The 26,409-nt window shown below is 37.7% G+C and overlaps 1 protein-coding gene across 1 annotated transcript in view; it reads right to left on the bottom strand.

Moving 5' to 3' along the window:
* Nucleotides 1–24,967, bottom strand: part of DROSHA (drosha, ribonuclease type III) — a gene marked incomplete at its 3' end in the record, with an annotated part of 32,626 nt that extends 7,659 nt beyond the window's left edge. Inside the window, exons 1-13 of the mRNA XM_010185138.1 lie at nucleotides 24,817–24,967; nucleotides 23,211–24,068; nucleotides 20,934–21,026; nucleotides 19,701–19,932; nucleotides 18,673–18,814; nucleotides 17,701–17,855; nucleotides 14,553–14,633; nucleotides 13,111–13,197; nucleotides 12,908–12,994; nucleotides 9,876–9,947; nucleotides 8,268–8,349; nucleotides 6,977–7,051; nucleotides 3,520–3,689 (exon numbers count right to left, since the gene is read on the bottom strand). Coding sequence (XP_010183440.1) covers nucleotides 3,520–3,689; nucleotides 6,977–7,051; nucleotides 8,268–8,349; nucleotides 9,876–9,947; nucleotides 12,908–12,994; nucleotides 13,111–13,197; nucleotides 14,553–14,633; nucleotides 17,701–17,855; nucleotides 18,673–18,814; nucleotides 19,701–19,932; nucleotides 20,934–21,026; nucleotides 23,211–24,061 — 2,127 coding nt within the window. The remainder of the gene's footprint in view (nucleotides 1–3,519; nucleotides 3,690–6,976; nucleotides 7,052–8,267; nucleotides 8,350–9,875; nucleotides 9,948–12,907; nucleotides 12,995–13,110; nucleotides 13,198–14,552; nucleotides 14,634–17,700; nucleotides 17,856–18,672; nucleotides 18,815–19,700; nucleotides 19,933–20,933; nucleotides 21,027–23,210; nucleotides 24,069–24,816) is intronic.
* Nucleotides 24,968–26,409: the final 1,442 nt, after the last annotated feature.

Raw genomic sequence — 26,409 nt, 5'->3', positions numbered from 1 at the left:
AAACCACCTTGGTAGAACTGTTCACAGGAATCATTTTCTGCATGGATAAGCAAAGCCAATTCTAGAAATAAAAGTAAGCCTCATCAGGTGGCTGCATTTCCAATCTATTCTGTAAAAACTAAACTTACTTAAAACTTTGACATTCAGATAGAGAAGCATTTTCCGAGGGGAAAAATGCTTATCAACTTCCCTTTGGACATGACGACTGAACATAAAGTTCCATCTCCCCAAACAAGAGAAAAATAAATATATTAAGTGAGTTACCTCATGCTGTTAAGTTTAAAGAAAAAAGAAGGTTTTCCCCACAGCACTTCCAATAAAAAGAGATTATTAGAACAAAATCTAATGAAAAACATGGGGAGGATTTGTAGGAGGTAGAATGTTGTTCTCTAAATCTGAGCTTAAAGTCCTGAAATTTATCTGTTTTTGTGGGGTTTGCACAAAGTCAATATGTAAAAGTTTATAACTTCACAGAACTTCTCCTCTCTTAACACTAAAAATAAGGAACTTCTCCCTACTCAAAAAATAAGGAGCCTTGCTCCACAACTCCCCTGAAAATCAGTCACAAAATATGATTAACAGAACATGAAAAAAAATTATACTAGATACAACAATTACAATATTTTTAAAATTATACATAATATTTCTTATTCAAATGTTTCACATTTTAGACACATAAATAAAAGTAATCTGATCCTCAAAAGCGTGAAAGGGAGAAGAGCTTTCCATATACCTATAGCAGGGTCTGTGTGCAACGTGTGCCTGGGGACCACTCGAAACCAGACTCTATTTATATGCCACTGTCTTTGAGATTTGTCACTCAGTTACACAGCTCTTCACAGATGCCTGATAACAATTTGGACAAGGAACTCCTTATTTAAAACTTGATGACAATTGTTCCTTCACTAAGGGTTATGAGAGGGGAGACGCTAGGCTATGCTTTTTCCCCTCAGCACAAGGAACGCTCACTTCCTCTCTGGTGCTGTTTCTGAACATTAAATGAACAAACAGCACCATACAGAAACATAAGAGTATAAACTGCACACCAGCAGATGGGATGCAAGCAAATTAAATGTTATTCTTCCAGATTTTTATCACTGTGTTCTTTTAAAAGTGCTGTGAGAGACCATCTAATGATCACAACCTTGCTTTTAAAATCTCATCAAAACCAAAGTAATTCTAACAGAACAGAGGCACGTTATCTTTGTTTCCTACTCCAAACCTCATCAACCAAGGCTTTGCTGATATTAGAAGACGTGGCAATACTGCATGCAGATGTACAAAAGTATGTCAAAATACATATAATATATTTGTACTAGTGAGAAAAGCAGCAATAGTTTAGGAAGAAAGTGAAGTGTTAATGAGGATAAAAATTTATGAACCTTTAAAGCTATTTCAACACAAAGTTTCACTGAATTAAGCAAACATCAGGAATAAACTACATGGTTTTAAATACAACTGAACTACTGTTAGTTGTTAAAGTAAATGGGATTTGTATGTCTATCAAAATTTTTTCCCTTCTTCATCATGCACATATACACCTCACTTAAAAAAAACCCAACAAAACAACACAAACAAAAAACAAAACCAAACAAAAACCATATATAAAACCTAGATCTGCTCACAAGAGGAATTCTTATTTTGAAGTTATGATTTTACGTTGTTGCGTCAAGTGGATAAAATTGAAGAGCTGTCATTTTCTAAAACAGTTTCACATTGTCTCTATAACAGAACTGTTTTATCTTCTAACATAAAAGGTATAGAAAATAATTTTATACTCTTTTCCTCACTTACTTTCACACTCGATAGAATATAGTGCAATGAACAGAAAAAAATCATCAACTAAGAAGAAAGTCATTGCAATCTTCTTGAGGGTAAAAAAAACTTATTCCAGTGATGGCATTTTAACATGACAACATTTCAAGGTACTGCAGATTTCTTTTCTACTTAGATATTTTGATGTTCACATGCATCTCTAAAAAGTCTTGTAGAATGCAGTTTGTCAGTAAAAATCACACAAAATCTCAAAATTAACACTACCACTCACAAACTGCACTGCCTTGTGCATACAGACACATTTACAGTTCAGTGACTCCAGGAAGGAACATATATGCATTCCTTCGTACTAAACAAAACCGCAAGTTTTCAGCTAGCTGAAATCAGCATACCTTCAAGCAAAACCACTGAAGTTATGTCAGCACATACATTTAGATGTTGACGACTTGTGCACTAGCATGTACCTTGTACCACAGAAACCACAGGCAACTTTAAGTCAAACAATTAAGGCTGTCTAACAGTTTTTGTTATGAGATTCTGGTTTAGGACTCAGTTTTAACCAGCTCAGGAAGAACTCTCCACAGTGAGAGTTCACATGTATTTCATGCTGCCACAGATGATCTAATTTTCCTTTTGGTCTGGAAAGTTTCAGCCAGAACAAAAACACTCAGAATGAAATCAAAGGAAAAAATAAATTATGTTGCCCAAGTTATGATTAGCTTATAAAGCAGTTCAATAAATGTAATGCTACCATACTTAAAAATATGAAATTGAAAAGTATATTCAGGAAGTCACCTTGGCTGCAGTTTGGGGACAGGTTTTTCAGTTAGCAACTAAATTTCCCCTTAGGCATGATATCAAGTCACACTTTTTCTGGAGAAGCTAAGAAGTTGAGCTATGAGCAAAGGAGGAAAATGAAAACAGAGAAAGAAAGGTATTATAACTGAGAAAGCTGCATGGTACTCTAAAATATAAGGTCCAGAACATGCCTCTACTACTGAGATACCACTTGTGACACTGACCAAACCCTGCAGCTTTTAGTGGACATCATCTATTCTTGTGACTCACACTTTTCAAGTGTGAAAGTCAGAAAAATGGGCTAAATTCATATAAACACTAGAGTTGAAAGGAACTGTGTTTAGAGAACACATGCTTTAAAATACTAATTGTTCCAAAAATAATAAGCCCATAGGGGTTTCAAGTTTAGCAATGACAGTTAATGAGTGCCATTTATTAAAGTATATAAAATTCCTCAGTGTGAGAGCAACATAGAAACAATGTGGAAAAAAAACAAATAGGCAGAAAGCACCTTCTCCATATTCAAGACAGAACCTGGAGAGAGCACTTTAAACACAGCGAGGGGGTCAAAAGAGGATGATGAAAGAAAATAGCAAACAGTTACTAATTCTCTGGTCCTGTGTCAGGAAAAAGAGAATGAGATCATGCACATAAAGACTGTGAGAAAATAAGAAAGCAGAGGAGCAAACGACAGCTTCACATACATAAAATATAGCCATTCCTTTTAATGCACACATTGAAACAGTGCTCATCTGGAAATCTGCCCTTCAGTAGAGCAGCAGAGGGTGCAATTCTTCCAAGGGCTGGAACAAGCCAACGAACCTATAGCAAACTGCAACTGTCACTGGTCAACTTTTCCCTTTCCAATTCAGCTCATAGCAGACTCTCTGAAACAAGACGTGTATGTGCATTGGGTTGTTCACAAATCAGAATTATTTGCTCTACCATGCCAGGGCTGGTAACGATCATCCCTTTGCATTCTTCTGCATATTTCTGCCATTCCAGTTCTTCCCACTGAAGCATGTTGGCAATCTCCTCTTCAGGCACCAGAGCTTTATTGCATCGTAACAAGTAGAGAAGAATCTGATGCATTGAGAGTACTTCTTTTCCTCCATCTTAAAACCATAAATAAATAAATAAATAAAAAAATAAATAGAGACATATTTCAGATATTCATTCCTAAAGCATGAGCAAAAGAGAAAATATGCAGAACGCAAAAAATACTTGGATGAGCAAAATAAAATGCAAAATGCTTAAAGAGACTTGACAAATAGGAAGGCAAATGTTTTATTGATAACTGCGCATGCATAAATGCTTTGCTAAACTGGAAGGAATAATGGTAATGGTAGCAAAAGTAACAGTTTGATAATACTGCAAAGCTGAAGTTTCTAACTTGCCTGAAAAAACACTTTAAAACGAGTAGGCAGAACAATCAGTTACATTGTCCAGTTATGTCTTCCTTTTCACACTTCTGCCATTCTTATTACAATGCTAGTTAAAAAGTCTTTAGGTGTTCATGCAGCTTTTCTAAAGACCACTAAAAATTTTACAGGATACTTTCGGATGAATGCAGCAAGTTACCCTAGCACTTTACATTCATCTGTAGTGCTTAAATGCAGTACCTGCGGTAATGAAGACTAAAGAACCTCATACTGTCTTAGGTCACTAAATGAACCAAGGGCACATGGAAACTGCTAAATACTTCCAAGACCCCATGAAACATGCACAGCAAAGGTTGCTAGTAACAAAAGAGGACAGTATAATAACCACTCATACGAGTAAAAGGATAGACATGTTACTATAGTGCTTTAGTTTTGACACATATCTCTCCGACTCCCTGCAACAACAGGGTGTTAATTTGCAGGTATGGAGACATCTTCAAGTTTCATCCCCACAGAGCTCACACATTGATTTCTCTTCCCATTAAAGCAGCAATCTAGTCCTGCCACTGAGTACATTCTCTCTATCACTAAACAACACACAAACGCAAAAAGAAAAAAAAAAAGGAATGGAGGAAAACAAAAGCCTCAGAGCAATAAGGGGTATGATGCCACAGCACAAGGAGTGTGATCCCAGGCACACAGGAAAAGCCTTGCAGAACCGCTGCATAACAGCAGTGTTGCATAAGATTATGTCCTCTACAAGACACACAAGGGAACAAGTACTTTTCTTACTTCAGCTGGGATAACAGCACCATGGTACACAGAAGATTAAAGAGAGTGATATAACTGGGCCTCTTGGAGCAATTAACCTCATTCAAATTCCAAGAGGGAATCTTAAATGGGGAAAATACATACCAGATCTCACTAGAAACAGAAAATACTTCTAAATAGCTACAGGGGCAGGCTTTTAAATGTGCAGAGTTTTCCTTTCCTTCAAATTAAAGGGGGGGCTCAGTTTACAATACTTTTGTCTTTGTCAACAACTAGATTACACTGTTATGCAGGTGGTAGCTCACGTCTGACAATCACTAAAAAACGAAAGTGCAGCCTTACCTAAGATGGTGTACCAGAAGGGTACGGTTTGCTATGGATAACTGTGCTAAACAGTAGTTAGAGACTTGACTTTTCCTGAGTCAGAACATGCAGTAGTTGGGGTCTCAAATGTTTTTTCTCTAGTCTTGTACTCTCTTAACGTATTTATCATCACAAAAATCTGTGACAATGTATACCATACAGCAACTTTTTCACATGCTGAAACCATACATTTCTGGCACTCAGTGAACCCAGTATGATTAGCTCAAAGCTTAGAGCTACCCTAAGGCCTGTCTCTAAGTAATCCACATAGAAAACCTGAAGTCCCAAACCTCCTATTTTTAGATCATGTTAGAAAAATAAGAAAGAAATAAAAGGAGAGGGGATGGAAAACCAGCAATTCATTTCTATCGTTTAAAGAGACGGTTGATGGATATGTGGAGATTTGTTGCACCAATATATCTTCTTTGATTAGACATAGATAAATAATGTTCTGCATACATACCTGAAGGAAATAGATTTTCACTCTCTGGAAATTAAAAATCTCCATGGATATCTCAGAAAATAATCAATACATAAAGCAAACATGATTAAAAAATATCTGTCAAAGATGCTATAAGGCAACTGTGTATGCAGAAATATCAGGAAAATTACATTTTTAAAAAGAGTTAGAAGGCTGAGAACCTTGAGCAGGAAGCACAGAGGAATACATGTTATAGAGACCCATCTCTCCCTATCAGTAAACAATCCAAAAGTGCAGAAAGAGCTGACTTCTAAACTGAGATAAAACAAATCAGAATATAAAACCTCCAAACTAACAGGAAAACACCCTCAGGCTACACAAACTAGGCAGGTCAAACTCGTTCTCATTTTGTGATGAGGTCAAGTTAATCAGCCACATGTGGCTTGATGGCTTATTTCATAAATTGCTTCAGCAGAACCAAATCAATGTTTGCTAGCAAGTCTCAGAGCTCTGCTTCTGATTGAACAGTGTTGTGTATCCAGGAAGGAACAACAATTAGAAATGTAGTCATTTAGCCATCAGTACTCTCCACAGTAACGAGTCAAACCTCATTTAGCTACAGCTATAATTAATATTTCAACTAAGTTTCAAAGCCCAGAGCAGAGAGCACCTCCAGGCCATAGCCCTCTTGATGAAAATTCTCATGTCTCATCTACACCCTCAGTCCAGCAACCAAAACGCACCCTCCTGTTCACACAATCCTTCTGAAGAAATCACTGGCAGTATCTCAGCAGGACACATCTTCAATGGAGCCATGACATTTACATCAACTGAAAGTCTGTCCTAGCATCTTAGGACGTGTTAAATGCCTGTGTATGCTGTTCACTCAAAACGAGCGTAACACTCGACACTGAAGCTTGTCCTTCGCCGGCAGGTCAGGGTTGAATTGCATCGGAATGGTGTTTTTCCCTTTCACTGGTTGCTGCAAGGTCTAAGCTTGCATTAAGATAAAGAAACAATCAGAACATGTGCTCAGCAGTGTCAATCACACTGACTCTGAAATCCGCACATCAAGAATTTTAATATAATCACACGGTATCCTGAAGAGCACAGGGAACACTAAATTGAGTTTCTCATATGAGATTAGGTAAACAGCACTCCTCATATGCCACAGCTCTACTGCAGGGTAGGGCAAAGATGATCTGGCACTGTCTAAAATCATCACAACAGAGACAAAAGCTGGAAGTAAGACTTTGCCTGCCCATCTGAATCCCAGCTCTGAGTAAACCATCCACGGTGCCAGTAAGCACTGCCAGCTTCAGATGGAAGCACCAGATCTCTACACCGATGAACTATTTGACTTGCAGTAAAGCTTCTTTGTGGGTTGTTTTTTTTTGAGATTTCTTGGTGTTTTTTTGGGTTTTTTAGATCAAATTTCCATAAAGCTACATAATACAAACATTACCTGGAAGAAATCTCACAAATCGCGGCATGAAGTGAAATCTGGGGCAGGAAATAGAATCATTTTCAAGTGAAGGACCTTAAATAAGAAAAAAAAACACAGAAAATTTATAGAAATTAATATATAGAAATTTATAGAAAACAGCAATGTATTTGCAAATAAAGAAAAAAGGCAGCAAGCCTGCCACAGATGAAGTCAATGGTAACAACTCTCTACTGAAAGAATTCACATGGACAATTTCAAAGAAAGCTACAAAAAATTTGTTTTATATAATTAATTTACTTAAGCCTTACAGACACAAGCACTAGCTTATTAGTCCTTTCTGATTAGTGGGGTATTTTTTTGGTTACAATAACAAAGACAACACCGAAATTTCCAGCATGCTATTTTGTGTCATTTTTTTTTTCTCATTTCCTATTTCATCATCCAAAGCTTTGCAAGAAAACAAAAACAAAACAGTAAGTACCTGGTGTTAAAAAAGGAAAAAACAATCAGAAACAGTGATACAAAAGACAACATTGATATTAAAATACATTTAGTATCAAACCAACAGCGGCTACGCAAAATGGATGACACTTGTAACGCTCCTCTGTTTGACTGCAGAAAGTGCAGAGTGCATCTGTAACGCAAAGTCAAGACACCAAAACACACCTACAGATTCTGAAATAAATTCCTCGGCCATTCTCAGTTGTCTTTTAGACCAAGAGAAGGATCGTCCCTGAAATTCTCCTTTGATGCAGTCTTCACCGAAACATGTATTTTCATCTTGTCAAGTCAAAAACAGTCAGCTATAATGATATGTTATTCCTCTACAGCTGTCTGCATGACACTGCTTTGTAAGTTGACTGTAGAGAAATACTGTATGAGCAACTTGTTTGTTAGCTTGTAAAAAAGGAGAATAGTTTACCCAACACCTTGGCTTTCAGAATACCCCATGTACATGATCCTGTGCAATATTAAACATACAGTAATATTTGCTGTTTGATTAAAAAGAGCAGTTTTGGATTAAGGAAGAAATTTAGTTTATCTTCAAGAATATAGTGCCAAGTCTGTACATTTTAACTGCTACAGTCCACACTAATGAACTCCAATACATTTCATCTTCTTGAAAAACAAAGTAGACGTTTATCCCACTCACGTAAACCAGCATTTGACCTCATTCTTTTGAGGTACTTCTCCGTTTGTTATTTTTTTTCTTTTAAAAGCAAAGAACATAACAAAATACAGTCTTATTTACAAAAACTGCAAATAATTGGGGTTTTGTAAGTTTTTTCTTCCTCTAAGTAAAAGTTACCATTAAGATTCCAGTCATAGAGCTCCAAAATATCTTTGAATAGATATGAAGAGAACAGCTCAAGACCTCTCACACAAAAATTCTGGGGAAAGAGAAAATAAACCAGAATTATAATTATATAGTAGTAATGCCACTGACGCATATTTAAATAAAACAACGAAAATAAACTGTGTCTTCATATTTGCCAACTGCTAGACACTGGGCTTTGGAAACAGTATTGATATATCTATAATCATATACTGTAACATAACATAGTGATCTCTTCAGAAAGCACTGTCAAGAAAGCATTGTAATAAAAACTCTTTAGTCAATGTCCAACTCAACACAATAGGCAGAAATTATGAATCTACAATAATTCACCATGCACTAAAACCCTTTCACCTAGTAAACTAAGTAGATTACATATTTCCAAGAAGAATCTTTTTAATAATTCATTTTTTCCTACATGTTCATATTACAAGTTTATAAATCACCATCTGTGATATCATGTTCATTTCCATAGCAACATATCAATACAATGCAAAATGAGGATTTTGACCTCAGGAGCCAACAGGAAAGAAGAAAAAAAAAAAAAAAAAAGGAAAAAAGTACTTCTCATCAAGTGTGGAAGCAGCTCCTCCAAGGCAAAGAACCTTCATTCAGAAATGAACAAAATCAGGCCACGTTGATATAAACTGTATGTGTATGATACCAGCCATAAATCCCAAACCCAACAGCAAAATCTCTTTCACAAGAATGCATTAGTAAAGATGATCTGCAAATAGCACTGCAGCCAATTGACCAGCAGTCCAAAAAAAAAAAAAAAAAGTCAAATTCCTTATTTTCCTTGGTGGCCATTTTGCGTTTCAGAACAAGATTTGGAGACAACGCAGCAGATTCAGTAACAAGAAATGAATTGCTTTGATCACATTAATCTTGCTGAGGAATGTCAGGGCTCTTGCATATATTTAGATGCTGTTGAGCAACAAGAAGAGAGATAACTAGAAAGAAAAAATGTAAATATATGTGACTAAATTAAACACTGATCGTATCTTTGTAGTTAATATGCAGGGGTGTTTCCGTACCTACGCATGCTGTTCCACTGTAGCAATTTACTTCACAAACTGGCTTCACCAGGAATTAATTTGTAATAAAAAAAATATTATGAACTGAATGTGCTTTGTTTTCATCCACCGGAAATTTATTTTGGCAACAGCTTGTATTAAGTACTGATAAGCAATCTTCAGAGCTTCAAACTCATGAATAAGTTTCAGCTCTGCTATTGACTTATATGATCCTGGCAAATCAGCACCTCCATATGACTTATTTTTGTCATCTGTAAAAGAAGGATAATGCCTAACTCAGCTTACAGACAAGAGTAGCTGACACATACTGTATATAACTTAAAATGAAAAGGAGCTATGGATATAAGCACTTCTTACTATTTGATTTTAACATATGATAGCCTAGGTAGATGGATTTATGCTAGTATATGTGAGTGCAAGTTCATTTTAAGCCATTCATTAAGAACAGAGCCTGTCACCTAGAGATGGCATTCTGAAAAGCTAATCCATTAAGCATATCAACAACTCAACCCACTCTGGCTTTTTGACTAATTATCCTTCTTACCTCAGGCATCATCTCCTCAATGAAATGAATTGTATAGTCAATGTTAAATCTGATTACTTTACACAGAGGAATCTGGAAGGAAAATAGAAATTCAGCATGAAAAAATATAAAGCATCAAATGTATAGTTAATACAATTTTGTCTGCAAAGGTATTATTGTCTGCTGAAAAGGGCACTTACTAAAACAGCTACTCTGAGGGATCATACAAAGACAGGAACACAAGCGTGTGCAACAGAAGTAACAGTTCTAACCTTAACCTCTGCAGTAACAAAGGACTGACAGGAAGAATGGTAAAGAAAGATTAAATAATGCCATCTACTGGAGATGAAATTTTGTTTAGAAGAGAAAGCAAAGCTCAGTAAACCCACATCTTCTCTCACTGGTATATTTGGAAGTGAATTTATTGTTGTGACACTACATGTCTGATTGATACAGTGACCTGAGGGCAAGGTGTTTTTAGCACACTGCCAATTCTGTTAGGTATACTGTCCTAAAATATGGTTTTAAGTCATAGCAACACAATGTAAGAACTTCAAGATAAATGTATAGGTTTTTATTAACTTCATGTAATAAATATTCTCAGAAGTTCACTCAACTAACTAGTAAGAAAAACATCTGATTCCTTTTTTTCAATCTTGAAAAAAAGTTCATTTGTTTGCAAAGTTCATGGACTGCGGAAGGTGTTTGTTTGGTTGGTTTTTTTAAATGTGATTTTTTTCAAGCAAAAATGCTGAATTTCTGAAAGACTACTCAAATGCCTAATCCTACCCTACACACCTACAGCTCTTAACAAGTTTTACTATTCACTGGCCTTGCAAGCATAAAAGAATCTTAGGACAATTTTATGGTCTGTAAAAGTAAGGCAACCCAGGGTTATTTTGCCTAGATAAGCACACAAATACCGGAATGGTGCCGGAATTGCACTGAACTCAATGGACTTTGCAGACATGGAATATTCTGCTTGCATCTTCTTGCAGCCCACTGACAAACATGTGACTATTTTGTCTACCAAAATTGGTTGATATCTGCATGATAAACTAAGGGGCTGCACCAAAATACCAAACAAAAATAGCATTTCCCACTATGTGGTACAATATTAAATGTGAACACAGAAATAAAAAATTTGGAGGTCAAATGTACCATTCAGAATCTGAGAAGAAAACCTGTCACACTTAAATCAGCAGGGCTTTAAAAAAAAAAATAAAAACACAGGGAGTGTTTGTTTACTTTCTAACATGTAAATTCAATCAGCAGAGGATATTCTGATTCAGAAACTCGGCAGCTTGGGGTATTTTTCTTTGTATTAAATTGAAAATGAATGCGTTAAAGATGTGACCACGACCAAAATCTCCATCAAGTAGAGTTCCACATACACAAGCAAATAAACAGTAAGAGAATATGGGGTTGTTACTGTAAAATTGCTTTGGTAGTTGTATTAAGAAAACTGTAATTTCTCTTATGACTGTACTAACCTTCTTCCCTAATATCTGACCTGCTCAATTATTACTGAATAATATCAATAACAGCAGTAAGAATTTAAACAGTGTACAAAGCTAAGACTGCAAATTACAGAAATTTGGTTCATCCAAAGATGTTGGTGTTTGGATCTCTATTTTTGCTACTCGTTGCCACCTCCCTTTTATCAAATATGTTCCAAAACGTCTCTCAAACAGCAGCTTTTATGTTGCCAAAAATAATCTCAAGACAACAACAGATTCCCTCCAAAGGGCTTTATACCTGTTAGTAACAGGAACTGGCAATACAGTGTTGCTTTGGATTCAACTCCACAAAAAAGTAGTATTTTGCTGCTGTTCACTTCCTCTATTTGGAATTAGAACAAACACACTTTACAGTAAGAGTAGGCTTCACTAACTGCTCATGTCAGACAAGACGACTTTTCCTTGTTCTCTCTATCCATAACACTCTGCCTTCCTGTCATGCAGCTGACACAAAAATTATAAAGACAAGGTGGTCCTTTTACCCTTTTAATGGGAGTAAAACTGTTCCTTCTTTACGTTTTCACTTTGCAAATCAGCAAAGTCTCAGGACAAATTTGCCTTGAATCCCAAGGCTGAGTCAGTGCTACCTGGCAGCAATGCTTCACAATGCAACCCCATGGGCTGAACTCTACTCTCCTACTGACTTCTCATCAGCATTACAGTCCCTTCTGCTCACCAAAAGTAAAATGCTGTCATATATATTATGCAAGCAAACTGTCATAAAAAAGGCTTTCTTCTCAGTGCCTCTCAGTTCCAGTATTCTGTGCTGATAACTGTTCTTATACTGGGTTTTGGCATTGGTGGTATAGCTAGTAACAGGTATAAAACCAAGGAAGGAAAGAAACAAACCCTATAACATTTGAAAAAACAGTTATTGAAATATCAAGATTAAAAAAAAATCTGCATATGTACAGAAGTTAATTCATTCAGATAAGGCTAACTTGGCTTATATTGGAAAAGCAGGGCAGTCAGGTACCAATCATCCTTTTCTTGGAATATTTACTTTCAAAACAAAATTAATTGCCTTTAAATACCTACAACTTTCAATAAAAATCCTGAAGAAGCTGAACAGATGTTAGAAATTAGTGGATACGTATAGGTAAATTTTTAGAAGAGAGTGGCTCTCTGGAAAAATGTCCGTTTGTCACTTAATAAAGAGAAAGGCTTTATTTTTTTTAAATCTGTTGATGTTTTTTCAACTTTTTCAACTTAACAAACCTCCTGATTCGATTAAATCCAATTAACAGTTTCAACAATTTAATCCATGGCTTGTTTCACTTCCAAACTGTGAAACATGTTAAAACATTACTCTGATGCACGTCAGAGTCTCAGTCACAGTTTGAAGACTAGGCTTACCACAATTAGTCAGGACAAAACATGAGACTCATTAGCACAAATGTCTTTCCCATGACCCAAATGCTGGTGAGATGTTTGCAACATGTATGTGCTGTTGTTTTAGAGAAGTTCTACTTCAGGGCAGAAACAGCTTGCCTTCCAAAAAAATCTCACATATGTAGCAATGAACATACTTACATTTGTTAGTGGGGCATGTGCAAACATTGAGAACCCTTCAAAGATATATTCATGGTCATCATACTCAATAACAGTAGGTCTGTCTGTCTAAAAAAAAAACCAACAAAAAAAGCAAACAAAACCATCACAGAATAAGCAAGAACTACTTCCATTATTGAAAATAAAATTAGAGTCCTAGCTACAATGATCTATAAAGTACTTACTAAGAAGTTCGTGGGAGGCGACACAGTAATTCGATAGTGGTATAGTCTTCCAGCGTTGTTGGTCATGGGGCGACATGGTTTAATGGCCTTAAAGAAAGGGATAAGTAGAATTATGTGTAGAGTCAAGGCAAATTTAGATTAAAAGAGAGAATAAAGCATTCCTAACAGCCATGAAATATGCACTAGGAAAAATTAAATAAAAGCAGGTAGTCATAATTAAGCATTCTGGGAAGAGGGAAAGTGGGACTTTATCTACATTTTCACTTTCAGAAATATTTTTAAAGCTATTTGAAAGGAAAAAAGGAAAAAACATTGCTGTAATTTTTTCATTTTCCATTTGACTCTATCATTCCTACACATAGCAGGCAGTTGTTTACATACCAGACTAATTTCTTCCTTTACAAAAATTTGTTTCTGGAAACTGTTTTTAAAAGCTTATGAAAAGGAATCTGGACTTCATATGAGAAGATCTCAAAGTACACTATCAAGATAGACAGGCATCAGCTCATCTGTCTCGGGGAGACCTGGGGTCTGAAGAGAACAGATTAGTCTATCACAAAGAGGCAGCTCTGGTAACCCTGCTCTGTCTAACAGCTTGAAGTGTCCAAAGGCAGCCATTCCTCTGTGCAACACCAAACACCTGGGATTTGTGTTTACTTCCAGCTTGCTCTGAAGCAGACCAGTTTAAAGACTTGAAAATCCTCAGCAGTCAGACAAAACCAGTTTCTCATATGCCCTACATCCGACTTCAAGATAGTTACAAACCAGCCAGTTTAAAGGTAGGCAGTATTATCTATAGGACACTGCAAAAACTAGTATATATGAGGTGATTTTCTGAAACCTCAAATTCCCAGCTGGCCTTGCTGCAGGATGTATCTGCCTTCATGCAGCAGGTTTTATGTATCGCTCTTCTCTTGCTAAAATTTTCTCCCTTGTTCTATGCAAGAAAAGCACTAGAGATGATGCAGGGAGAAATGTTTACAGTGCATACGTGCTCTAGTGCTAAGGCAGAACACCTCCTGACAAGCTTCCTTTTCCTGTCAGCAGTAGAATTACTATGTTATTTACTTTTCCTTTTACTTTTAAAGCAATTCCTTCATAGAGGGTCCTCATAACATATTCATCCACTTGAAGAGCGTAGATCTTTGACCACAACTTCTTTTTTATTAATGTAATTGTGTTTCAGAAACCTTTAAAAAAATCACACAAAACCCAGACCTAAACAAATACAAGCAAGTTTTCCATAGTCTTCCAGTGGATTTCATTACCAGCCTTGCGTTTTAAATACGAGGTTACAAAACTAGGTGATTTATAGTTGCACAGGAGTTCTTACTAACTCTGTAGATCATGGGGAAAAAAACCAAACCAAACTCAAATCCACCCAAGTATGAGTTTACAGCAGCAAGTTTGTACTCATAACTGCAATTCTTAGAATGACTTACCTCTTCGCCAGGATAAATGCCATGTCTTATTCCTGTTCGTCGGGCTTTAGCACTGCACTTGCACAAAGGTCCATCATTCATCTGTCAAACCCAAAATAGGATTCTGTTTTTATTGAAAAGCCGTTTTGGAAAAGTATGTTGAGTTTAATGCCCAGAGTGCTGATGCTTCTAAAAGCCTGTCATGCTTAGATTAAATGGATATTCTTAAGCCAATAAAACTGAAAACAAACTAATGTTAGAAAACCGCACAACAGCATTAGAAATTCATCACTGTTTCAGAAGCACAAGATGGAAAAAATACTCTCAGCTGAATTGTACCACTTTACTAACATATACTTTTTCAATTTCTTATACATACAAGCAGCACGCTGCCTGCCTAAATGAGATTCAGGTCCTAAACGTGCACATGCAAATATCCATGTGTTGAAATTTCCATGTTCAAACAGTTCCACTCAATTCACCAAATGAAATCCTATCCCTGATTAACCTCTCTGCAATGTGGCAAGGCTATCACCAGAAGTATGCAAAACAGACCTGTTGAAGACGTTACTTTGTTACTTTACAGAAGTAATGGGAATACTTCAAATGCATCTTGCAAACAGATCAGTGTAAAAGAGGAAGAGGGGAAGGAAAAAATGTCCACTTCGATATTCAGTATCAAGTAGCTGTATTAAAAAGGGTCATTGCACATTGTATAAAGCTAGTGTTTGTCTTTTCACTTTTATGACTAAGTTGAAAGTAGACTATCAACTACTACAAGATCCTAAGACTTTCTGCTCTTAACTTCATGCCCATCACAGAAATCCAACAAAACCATCCCAGAACCAAACCAGAGAAGCAAATGAAGTTCCCAACCACAGGCTTTAATGGAGTTTTCCAAAGTCTGAATCCAAGAACTGAAACATTATTTTTAGACTTAGGAAAAAACCAAACAACTTTGCAATGCAATAAAAAAGCCAGCAGAACTTCCCATTATAAGCAGTCTGAAAAGGGAAACGGCATCAATGGTGGAGCTAAATGGTATCATCAGCAAATAGGTATCACGTAAAGATACCTTAGGAAGCAAAAACCACCAAACTGCTGTTAATGTAGTCTTCAGACAGTTGGAAGAGGGATGCAACTTCTTTGTTTTTATGCTAATTCTGTGAATGTTAATCTCAGTTTAATTTCTTTAGACTGGCACAGTACATACATGCAAAGGAATATAAGAAGTAGGGCACTTCTCTGCTCCTCTGGGAACTTAGTCATACAATCTTAACAAGAGTGACATAACAGCTTTTTGTTCACACATACTCTGAGACCCTTGAGGAAGGTACAGGCTCAGTGAAATTGAACCATGCTTACAGATAAAAGCATACTTCTCCTCACTGGCTTATACAGCCACAAAACAGAAGAGTTAAAAAATGCAGTCAATAGCAAATTGCTCATCACTCCCAAAAAATAACAAAAAAATGACTGCCTACTGAGGTTATTAAAATAATCATCATGTATTTTTGAAAATTTAATCTTTAATACTTAGAACTGTTCGGCCCTAACACTGCCTCTGTTACAGTAAATGCACAGACTGAAGCTGAGGGAGATGTGAAGTACCTGTCAAGCTCAAGACTTGAAAAGCAAGTCATGCGTATCTGTCTTGTTCCTAATGACACAGCTCATGAAAAAAAAAAATGCAGAAGGGCAATCATGAAGCGATGATAAAATGATATTGGAAGATCACAATTTTACATAAAGTAAGGCAATAGCTTCTAACTTCCTCTGGCCAGAGCAACACAGACAAGCAGACAACACTTCTAAGAAAAAGACTACTGTGGTGGCATCTGCTTTAACAATTTCTTTTCTGGCAACTGCCAGCACTGCTGGAGATTATCCAAAGTAACAAACATACTGCTCAGATTGAAGTGTTGGGAAGATCCATCCCAAAAATCTAGTTCCACGTCAGGCAGCGTACTTGTATGTGCCAGCATGCACAGCAATCATTCCTGTTTTATGTAGTGATAGTTAGAAAGCATCCTGGCATAACAGATAAATACCTAGGAAAACTTCAAACATTTTCAAATAAAGTCTACTCAAAAGTAGTACAGCACTGACAAGCTTGCCATGATCTGATTTTCAGCCCCTTCAACAAAGATGAAGAGTCAGTCTCAAGAAAGTTTTTGGAAAAGAAAGTTTTTCAGCAGAAAACTCATAAACCACAAATTCCTGAATCTATTCATCCTACAGTTATTCCACTTCTTTTTATTTAGCTAATATTCTGGCCTAGAACATTACTTTGAAGTGTGCCCAAGAGGTACACAATTTTTTCAATTAAGTATCTAAACAGTTCGCTAATTTTGTTTTCCATACAAATAAAAACAGCTAGCTATGCTCAGTCAAATTATTTTTTTTTTAACTAGAAGCAAAAATATGAGTTTGTAATACGATATTCAACAGACCTTTGAATTACCACAGTGGCAATAAGCATTGCAGTATCTCTTGGCATTATGATTTGTTGCACGCTAAACTCATGCATCACACAAAATGCCAGAAAAATAATTTTACTGAGATGCCACTTGGCAATGAATTAGAATAGACTGTAAAATATTTAAGTAAGAAAGATGAAGACAGCAAGTTTGCAAACAAAAACTAGTCTTCTGTGCAATGTATACATTCAAATCAACACTTCATGAGCTCAGCAATTACATTTAATGAGAACTATAATCTCCATGCTATTACAAAAGAACCATTAGACAAGAAAATAGGAGCATTAGCCGTGTATTTAAAACATTATTTATCATTATGAGCCGAGAGCTTTTATGCAAGAAATTTGTAAAGCAGGTAAACATGCTGCCTGCTCTCCACCTCAGAATTCATCTGTGTACTTTTATCTGAGAGCTAAGAGGGCAAAATTAGTACAATGTTAGCAATTCAGGTTTTATTAACACTGTCAGACGTAGTTTCAGCTGAATAATCCCTAGGATTCATGAGCTGGAAACTACACTCTTGAAATCAAAAGCGAAATGCTTTGAAGAAAATGAGAGAGAGAAGGGGGATTAAAAAAAAGAAGTGTCTTGAAATAGGCGTCACTCAGCACATTTGACAACAGTGCAGAATTTTATGTCTACGGGGAGCATGACTTTTAGAGAGACAGTGCTTTTTCCTCTCACCATACCTGTCCTGGATCATTGTACCAGAGTTCTTCATGGAGACGATCAGGGTGTGCTTTCTTACGCTTAATTTCTGCAATGACGTCAAAAACTTCAGAATCTGAACTGCTAGAGCAACTGCTGTCATCTTCAGAGTCACACTCTGACTCGCTGGAGCTCTCTGATTCAGACAGGGAAAATAAAGTGAGTTGAAAAACACTGCCACATGCTCTCCTTCCCAGTAGCAATGCATTCTCTAACATGACATAACTAATTGTGGCACACTGAAAGTTATTAAAGTTGTGTATGACATTCACACTAACGAAAACAGCGACAGCAACTGCATTTTTAATTGAAATTGACACCAAATGCTATGGATATTAAATGCCTACGTCTCCATCTGTTTGTATGCATCAGATTGCTGTTTGGCGGTCCAGAAGTACTACTGATCAGCTGTAGAAGAGCAATTTCAATTACTAGACATTAAAGATAACAGAGCTATAACCAACACAAGTTTGACCATAAAGTTAAAAAAAAAAGACAAAAAAGAGAAAAAAGAGAAAGAATACATATAAAGTCATCAGTATGAGCTGAACAGGAGCTTTTGTTTAAAAGTTAATTCTGCTTGCTGCAAACAAAGTGCTTATGTCTAGTTACATCTTACTTAAAAATGCTTCCGCCTGTAGCAGGATACCGTCTATTTAGGAATGCATCATGCTTTGGCCTATCTGGCCATGATTAGGGTGCTTTCATGCCATGGAAGAGACTTTAGCATAAGACAGTGCTGGATAGTCTCATCTTCCCCTCAGCTTTCTGGGTAAAGAATCTAGGTCTACTTCAGTCAAAAGCAACAGTAAAACTCCCATGGATATGCAGCAGAAAGGAAGTATTTAAAAAACATGTATTAGCCTACCAACATTATTAAATACAAACAACTGCCAAAACCAGGTTAACTACAGATTATTCCATTTCAGAGCTTTGTCATCATTTCTGCCTACCTAAATCTTCATCCAGCTTGGTCTTCGGTGGCTCCCATGGTGGCCTGGCTGCTTTGGCCTTTGCCTGCCGCTTTCCTAACTCTTCATCAAACTTTTCATACAGATCTCGGAGCTTGCTTGTTCCTACCACAGTAGAGTCCCCCTGTTAATTAAGAAAAACCAGGACAACAGGAAAAAAAAAGAGCGCGTTGAAATAGCACATGAACACAACATGCACCAGCATTTTCCAATGAAAAGATGGATCTCAGTGTAGTTCAATGAAACACAGAAATACTTGTCAAGACCGTAGCATACATTACACTGCTCCATCAGATGAATTAGCAGATAAAATACTTCATTTGCTGGGGCATTATCATCAAACCTTTGGCCTAACAAAGGAGAACTATGGCTGAGTATATTTAGTACAGCTCAGCATTGATTTTTAACAGGTTTAGAAGAAACCTGAGACCTGTGGAAGTATTTTGCAACTAAAAAATTATTTTTCCACACACAAGAAACACAAAGCTCATCTCATTTCGTTGCCTGCTTTCAATCATCTTAAATTCATTTTCAATGTCATTCTCAAAAAAATCCTCCATAACCAACCAACCACAGACATTAAAAAAACTCAGAAGGCTCACCTCCTCTATCACTACTCCACCAGTGTTACTGTCAAGCACAAAGAATCCTGACTTCCTGCTTCTGTACAAAACTTCTCCAAGGTTATGGGAATATATGGTGTTCAAGGCACCTTTGGTCAAATATAGGTATAGTGGAAAAAAAATCCCACCCTTCCCTCCTGCAGACAAAAAAGCACCCCTCTTCTACATATCACTAATCCGAATGAAAACAGACAGAATTAACTGATTAAAATACAGAATATCAACAAATAAAATCCTTAACAGGGTTAAAAGATTAAGACGGTTGGGAAAAGAGAAGGATTAAGTGACACAAAACATGATCCTGCTGAAGGTTTCCTCTTAATCAAGTTATCAAATAATCAATAAAGGACTGCGTACAGTAAATTTAGAGTTATCTCACAAACATACCACTTGATCCATAGGGTCATTGGAATAATAGCTTTCAGAATGAGTACAGCGAACCCAAACTGGCTTAAGTAATTCCTCATCTTCCTCTTCATTTTTTTCAGATGCATTCTCCTCTGATTCTTTGTCTTTGATAGCGGTATAATTTTTCTCTTTGCTGGAGCTCTGATTTTCACACCACCTTTCCCTGTCCTCCTCCCATCGGGGTCTCTTTCTCTCTCTGCTTGGAGACCGACTTAGTGGGAGAAAGTAAACAAGAGCAATCCTCTATTATTTTAAAAGTGACAGTTTTATAATGAAAAACAAATAGCTTGCTTCAGATCAGTACATCATTCTATCATATAGAATATGATATATAGAAATCCAATTGCCTCTTCCTGCTTTTAACTTGCAACATAAACAGAACTTTGTAGTTCTGACTTTCAATAAAAAATGACTTAAAATTGAAAGTGTTTTAAGTGCTTCTGTATTTTAAACCTCATTCAAGGATTAGTATGAAAAAATATACACTATTTTAGATTAAAACTCCTACTTGTATTATACATTACTTTCTTTTTTGTTCCAAAGTTAGAAACTCATTACTAAAAGTCACATCACTTACAACTAAAATTTATAATATAAAGAAGTTTTAATACACAGCCCACAAACTATTTGCATGAGAAAAGAATTAGGTGGGTTTTAGAATTATACAGATGCCTTGACTGCTTGTGTTACTTTAACTCTGGCACTCCTTTGAAAAATGCAACCTGTGATAGATAGCCCTCATGCACCACAAGGGTAATGCATTCAGAATTTCAATGTAGAAAAACGACTTTATTTTTTTTAATCTCCTCTGTCTACAAAGTCAACAATGTTGCACTGATTTCAACTATCCAGGATTCAAAAGGATTTTTATTTTTATATCAATATTAAAAAAAAACCCAACAAAACACGCTCCTAAAAGATAAGCTAAACATAGAATGACTTTAAATAATCTTGGCACTTCACAGGCTCAAAGCAGATATAAGAAGGTCTTTAGGACACAACAGTGAAGCCCATTCTCCAGAGATTAATCCCATTTCTAACTCTACAAGGTCTAGAGATAACTGACATTTGCATGTGCACACAGATAGTTAAAAACTGGAGACACTAATCTTTTTTGTGTTTCAAACCAGGCATATATAAAGATACACAAAAATTCACGTGTGGATACACAGAGCCTCAAATACACAAAAGACCGAATGTAACCTTCCTTACCTGCCTGCTCTCTTGTAATCTTTTTTGTAGGATCTGTCTGGTGATGGTGATCTTCTGCTGTCACGGTGCCTATGCCTCTCCCTCTCCCGCTCCCTTGGAGAGTTCAAAACAGAAGTTAAATGAGAAATCTGGCATTTCATACAGTGGAACAGTGATTGAGTCACTATCCCTGAAGGTATTTAAAAGAGATGTATACATGGGGCTGACAGACATGATTTAGTGGTGAACTTGGCCAGTTCAATTCAGTTTACAGTTGGACTTGTCTTGAGGGTCTGTTCCTACCTAAATGATTCTATGAAATTACTGTATATATGAGGCAGCAGCAAATATCACACAGGTGGTTTTCATACTCTAACAGCTGACAACTCATTAGTCCACAATCATTTGTGCATCTGTCAAATATCATAGTAAATGAGTCTGCTGATACACAAGGCATTATAAATATGTCTCAGGTGGTTCAGTGGCTTAACAAAGTGGGTCAAGATTATTTATGAACATACATATATATGTTTCCATATGCATAACATGAAATAGAATCAACTTTGTGCTTAGTATATTTGCATATAAATTATCTGTTGCTCTTCCCCACGCTCGTTCATCCTTCTCTACGTGTGCCTTGTTCAAGCACAGATTTCAGTCTTCAGAGAGAGCCTATTCTATGTCATCTGATTTGCTTCAGGGATGCTGTGCCAAAAAAACGCACCAAGGCCATCAAACAGTTCTCATTAAAATAAGCAGGTACATTGTTGAGAGGACCTGGAAGCTGTTGGCATCAAGCAGTATTCCATAACTGTTTGAGAAAGAAGCTGCTGGAAACGTGCATTTTCAAAACTTAAAATGGAACTTTAAAATCTAAAAAGCAAATTTTGAAATTATGTGGCAATTATTTGAGTCACCTACAGAAGGCAGAAAATTCCACAAGCTCATCATACAGAAAAGGCCAGTGCCTGAATGTCAGATGCATTCAGTTTCAGGAAAATCCTCTATGAAAACCAAAGTAAACTTACTGAATGTGAGGTTTGGTAGGGGTTCTGTTTGGTTGGTTGGTTGGTTGGTTGGTTTGGGTTTGTTTTTTTTAATACAGCTGTCTAAGCTTCTGCAATTAAATCTCTGCAAATCTAAATCAAAGTGGCTCATTTCCACAGGCACTATGTGTAAATTCATGTTTCACACATGACACAAGAAAGTTCAAGAGCTTCTAAAATTAGACCATGTGATCCAGGCACCCTGATGAACATTTAAATATTTAACTCCCCAGTATCTCTTTGAATATTCTGACCTAGATCATCAGACACAAAAAGAGTCACCAAGAGAACAAATCTAGGATATCTGAAAGATTTAACTGATGATGGTTTGTTCTAAAACACCATGGAGCAAACTACATCAGGTCAGCTCATAATTTGCAAGCTATTTGTGTCATGAAGCAGAGGAACAGAAACTTCACGCTACATCCCAAAATAAGCAGTCCACACTCATCCATCTGAATCATAAGATGTCAACGTAGCCTATAACTTGCCTATTTCTTTTAACTAGCGTATGCTAATTTTCACCTCAGTCCTCTCTTGCAATTACTGGGTGGCTTGCTGAGGTCTTCATCCTGAACAGAAATCACACAGGCAGGTCTAAGCACCCACGAGGAGGTCCCATGAAGCCTGCACATGTCTGCGCTAGTGTCCCACGAGGATGAGGGCAGAGCAGGATGAAGAATGCTGTGCAACGTGCTTTTCACTAAAACACCTCACTGAATGATCAGACGCATGCATCTATCAGACAATAAACCCCTCCAAGTGCTGCTTCTCTACAAATACAGGGTTTACTCAGAGACCAAATTCAAGTAACACCTGGAACCCTAACTCTGGTACCTAAATCTTGAAATTTGAAGTACTGAGCCTTAACCATTTGTAAAGCTCAACTCTGAACACAGTCTTTTGCACAAAGTTGTGCCAACTCTACTTTCATGCCATACGTGCATAAGTTTCATGGTAAATACCCATGAGGATAAAGCACTACTCAAGGTTCCACTCAGTTTTCAAACAAGAGCCTCTTTGCTTCCAGCTGTCACCATGAACAAGGGCTACACCCGCCAAGTTTGCAAAGGTGAGGCAGAAGCAGTGTACCTGAAAGATGTCTAAACAGCTTTTTCCACCAGACCCGAGTACTGGCTCCCTCCTGAGCTAGACAGAAAACCAGGGGTGAGGGGAGAACACTGATGCAAACAAGTACTATGAGATGATGATGACGGCTCTCCCTCTGCAGGCACAAGATACCTCAAGTTACCTGTTGCGCTCGTAACTTCTATGATGAGGCGATATCCTTCCTCTGTCATAATCTGTCCGATGCCGACTGCTTTCCTGTCTCCTCCTGTCTGGACTCCGTCCTCGATCCCGACGATCCCCATGGTTAGTGGACCGATGCCTGTCACCGTGGATGTGACTGTGCTCACGATGCCGGTGCTCATCATAGTGCTTGCTCCTCTCTGGAGACCGTCGATCACTTTGCGACTTTTCTCCTTGGTACTGACCTGTGTGCCGAAAATGGCTGCTGCCACCACTGCTGTTGGTAGTGCTGCTCTGAAAGGAGCCCGAGTTGTGCTGATAGCTATTGAAGTTAGGTGGTGGGAACGACTGCTGTGAATACCCTGTGGAGTACACAGGCTGGTAGTTGACTTGCTGTGGTAGGACTGGTGGAGGGGGAGGATGCGGTACTGTGGGAGGAGGCATCATGTAAGGAAAGGTGCTTTGCCCAGCAGCAGTTCCTGGCACGGGAGTGTTACTAGGATTTGGCACTGGTGGAGGAGCAGGAGGGAAGCACGGAGGTACTGGGAAGCTTTGCCTCATCTGGTGGTTTGGAAACGGTGGCCTCATGGGACACTGGCTGATAGGATTTTGTGTGGAAGGTGGCACTGGGGGAGGATAGGGCACAAAGTCTGGCCTGGGAGGCATGTAACCTGTGGTTGGAGGGTTTGAATAGGTTGCTGGAGGGGCAGTTTGCTGGTCATACTGGTATTGTACGGAGGGCTGTTGCGGGTGAAGCTGCCGTAGGTTTTGAGGGCGGTAGGTCTGTGTTGAAGTTCTTGCTCCTTGTCCCCCCTGCCCACGAGGGCATCCTCGCCCGGAATGGAAAGACATGGCTCACCTTTAATGAGGAAAATAAAAGTCCAGTGTCACACAGTTTTTGTAGGATTATTTTAATACATTTGCAGGAACTACTCCCAAAGCACTGAAAGTACAGTTTCTGCAATTTCCTTTAACAGAAGCAATGAATGATGTCCACCATCTTTCACTGGGAGCTTTGCGCTCCTCGGACCTCTACTACAGGTCATTCATGGCCCTTTGATTCCTTTAATCTGTGAAAGCACTCTGCTGTCTTAATCCAGAACCCAAACTAGACCACAGTCTCTGACTCAGGGCAATGTTAATTTCAACAAATGGTAGGAAGACTGGCCAAGGATATAAGCACCTCTACTAGTACTCATTAGACACTTTGATAGAAAGCCTTCAGATACTCCTCACCAAAGAAACCGCTCATTTTAACAACTGCAATTGTCATTCACAATCCCACAACAAGGAGTCCTTTCTAGAACATGACTCTAAACATGAGGCTGAATGATTTTGCAAACACCTCATTGCAAGTTACCTGGTTCAACAAATCATGTAAATTTTAAATGAGAAAGTAGCAATTTACATTACTAAATAGTAGTCTCAACTGTGAAAGGCCTGAAATCAACAAATAGTTTTAAGTATTTTAAGTTGGGTAAGTGTTTTGTGGAATGAGAATCTTACAGTTTACAGGAAAAAAATTAGGTAGACTGGACTGTTACTCCAGTTTCACTGAAATAAACGGTTCCCAAAAAATCCCTCAGCTGCCTGCTTGGCCCTGTTGCTTTTCCAACAACTGCCACTGTTTCAAGTAGGTTTAAGTCTTGCTCAAGACTGCGCATGTATTTAATGAATTGTATTAACGTTCATAAAAGAAAACCACTGTGCTTCATTAAAGTTGAAATTAATTCTTTAATTACAATGTTAATTTTCAAAATTTCCTGGAAAAACAGGAAAAAACCCCCAACCAAACAAAAACAATTCATGGTGTCCTGGCTGGAGCAGAGGAAGAGAAAAAATAATTAGTTAAGTAGTTGTGGAACTCAAACCCTGTTTTCCAGAAGAGGGAGGGAGAAAGAAAGGAGAGATACACACATAACTGGAAAGATCTTCTGGTAAAGACGACAAAGCCTCCCTTTTACTGAGGCTTTGCTGATGCTGAAGTACACATACAGAATATTCTCACACCTGCTACCATGCAACAAGGTCAACCTGGACTGCTCAGAGCACCGCTTTCAGCTGCATTCTGGTGCCAGTGCTGCAAAAGATGTAGCTTGCTGACAGACAGCATACTACTTCTGGTGAATCAGAGAAAAGAAATGAAGGAGGAAAAGATGGACATCAAGGAGGAGGAACCAAGAGGACCCTAAGTCTCTCCTTACACATGCAGGGCTTAGTGGAAGCCACTAGAATTGGTGGTGGTCGTAGCATTCATTCCCTCTCCAGAGCAAGCGGACAAGGGTGAAAGTAAGTAAGAATCCTGCATTTCTAAGATATAGCAGTTATGATAGTAAAGGCCCTTGTCCCTTCCAACCAGCCTGTGACTGGTCAGTATCCTCTAACCTTGTAAAGGCCCTCAAAAAGAAACAAGGAGGAAGGACAAAAAAAAAAGTCCATTTCCATTATTTTGTCTGGCAACAGTGCAACCTTTTGTCACCATTAATTCTAACCCATTAGATGCTGAATCAATTTTGCTTTAGTTCTCCAGTTATGGTCTTACACAGCACAGGCTTCCAACAGAAAACTGTTTTATACTTTACTGCCATTTACATACAAACTTTATTAGCAGGCTAAACTCGTATTATCTTAAACAAATTAAAGTAAAGGCCACAGTGCCTTGCCTTAAAGATAATTTATTTTTAACATGTCACAGGATTCAAACAAAAGGTCTTGTTTATCAGCTCTCTCTTAAATTAAATAGAGTTCTGAGACTTCCCAACACTGCAGAATCGCTCTGGTTCTGCCACCTTAATTTTGCTGCTTCAAAATGCACAGAATTGCTACTGCAAAAAAATACAGGAAAAAAAAAAGTAGTAATTTTAAATGCCCAAATTATTTTAAAGCTCCCTCTGCTGCAAACTTTGGTGACACTCAATTTTCATTTAAACTTATTTAAAGTTCAAAAACACTGTAAAGGGCAAATTCTCCTTTTCCTGTCACCTAGATGGGAAAGTTTATTGTTCTGGTGGAAACTATGCTACACAAAAGTAACATCAGCCTCTGAAAAAAACACCGAAAAAACTTCTGTCTCCCTCTCATCCTGCAGACACACAGCCGAGCTCAACAGGGCACTGAGACCAGGCCACATCCGACCACCGCCTCCCAACGGTCTGTAACGGCCTCCAACCGCCACCGAAGACAAACCTGGCGACAAGACC

Source organism: Mesitornis unicolor, unplaced genomic scaffold (assembly GCF_000695765.1).
Source record: "Mesitornis unicolor isolate BGI_N332 unplaced genomic scaffold, ASM69576v1 scaffold18165, whole genome shotgun sequence".
Classification (NCBI taxonomy): Eukaryota; Metazoa; Chordata; class Aves; order Mesitornithiformes; family Mesitornithidae; genus Mesitornis; species Mesitornis unicolor.
This window is presented reverse-complemented; position numbering and strand designations above follow the sequence as displayed.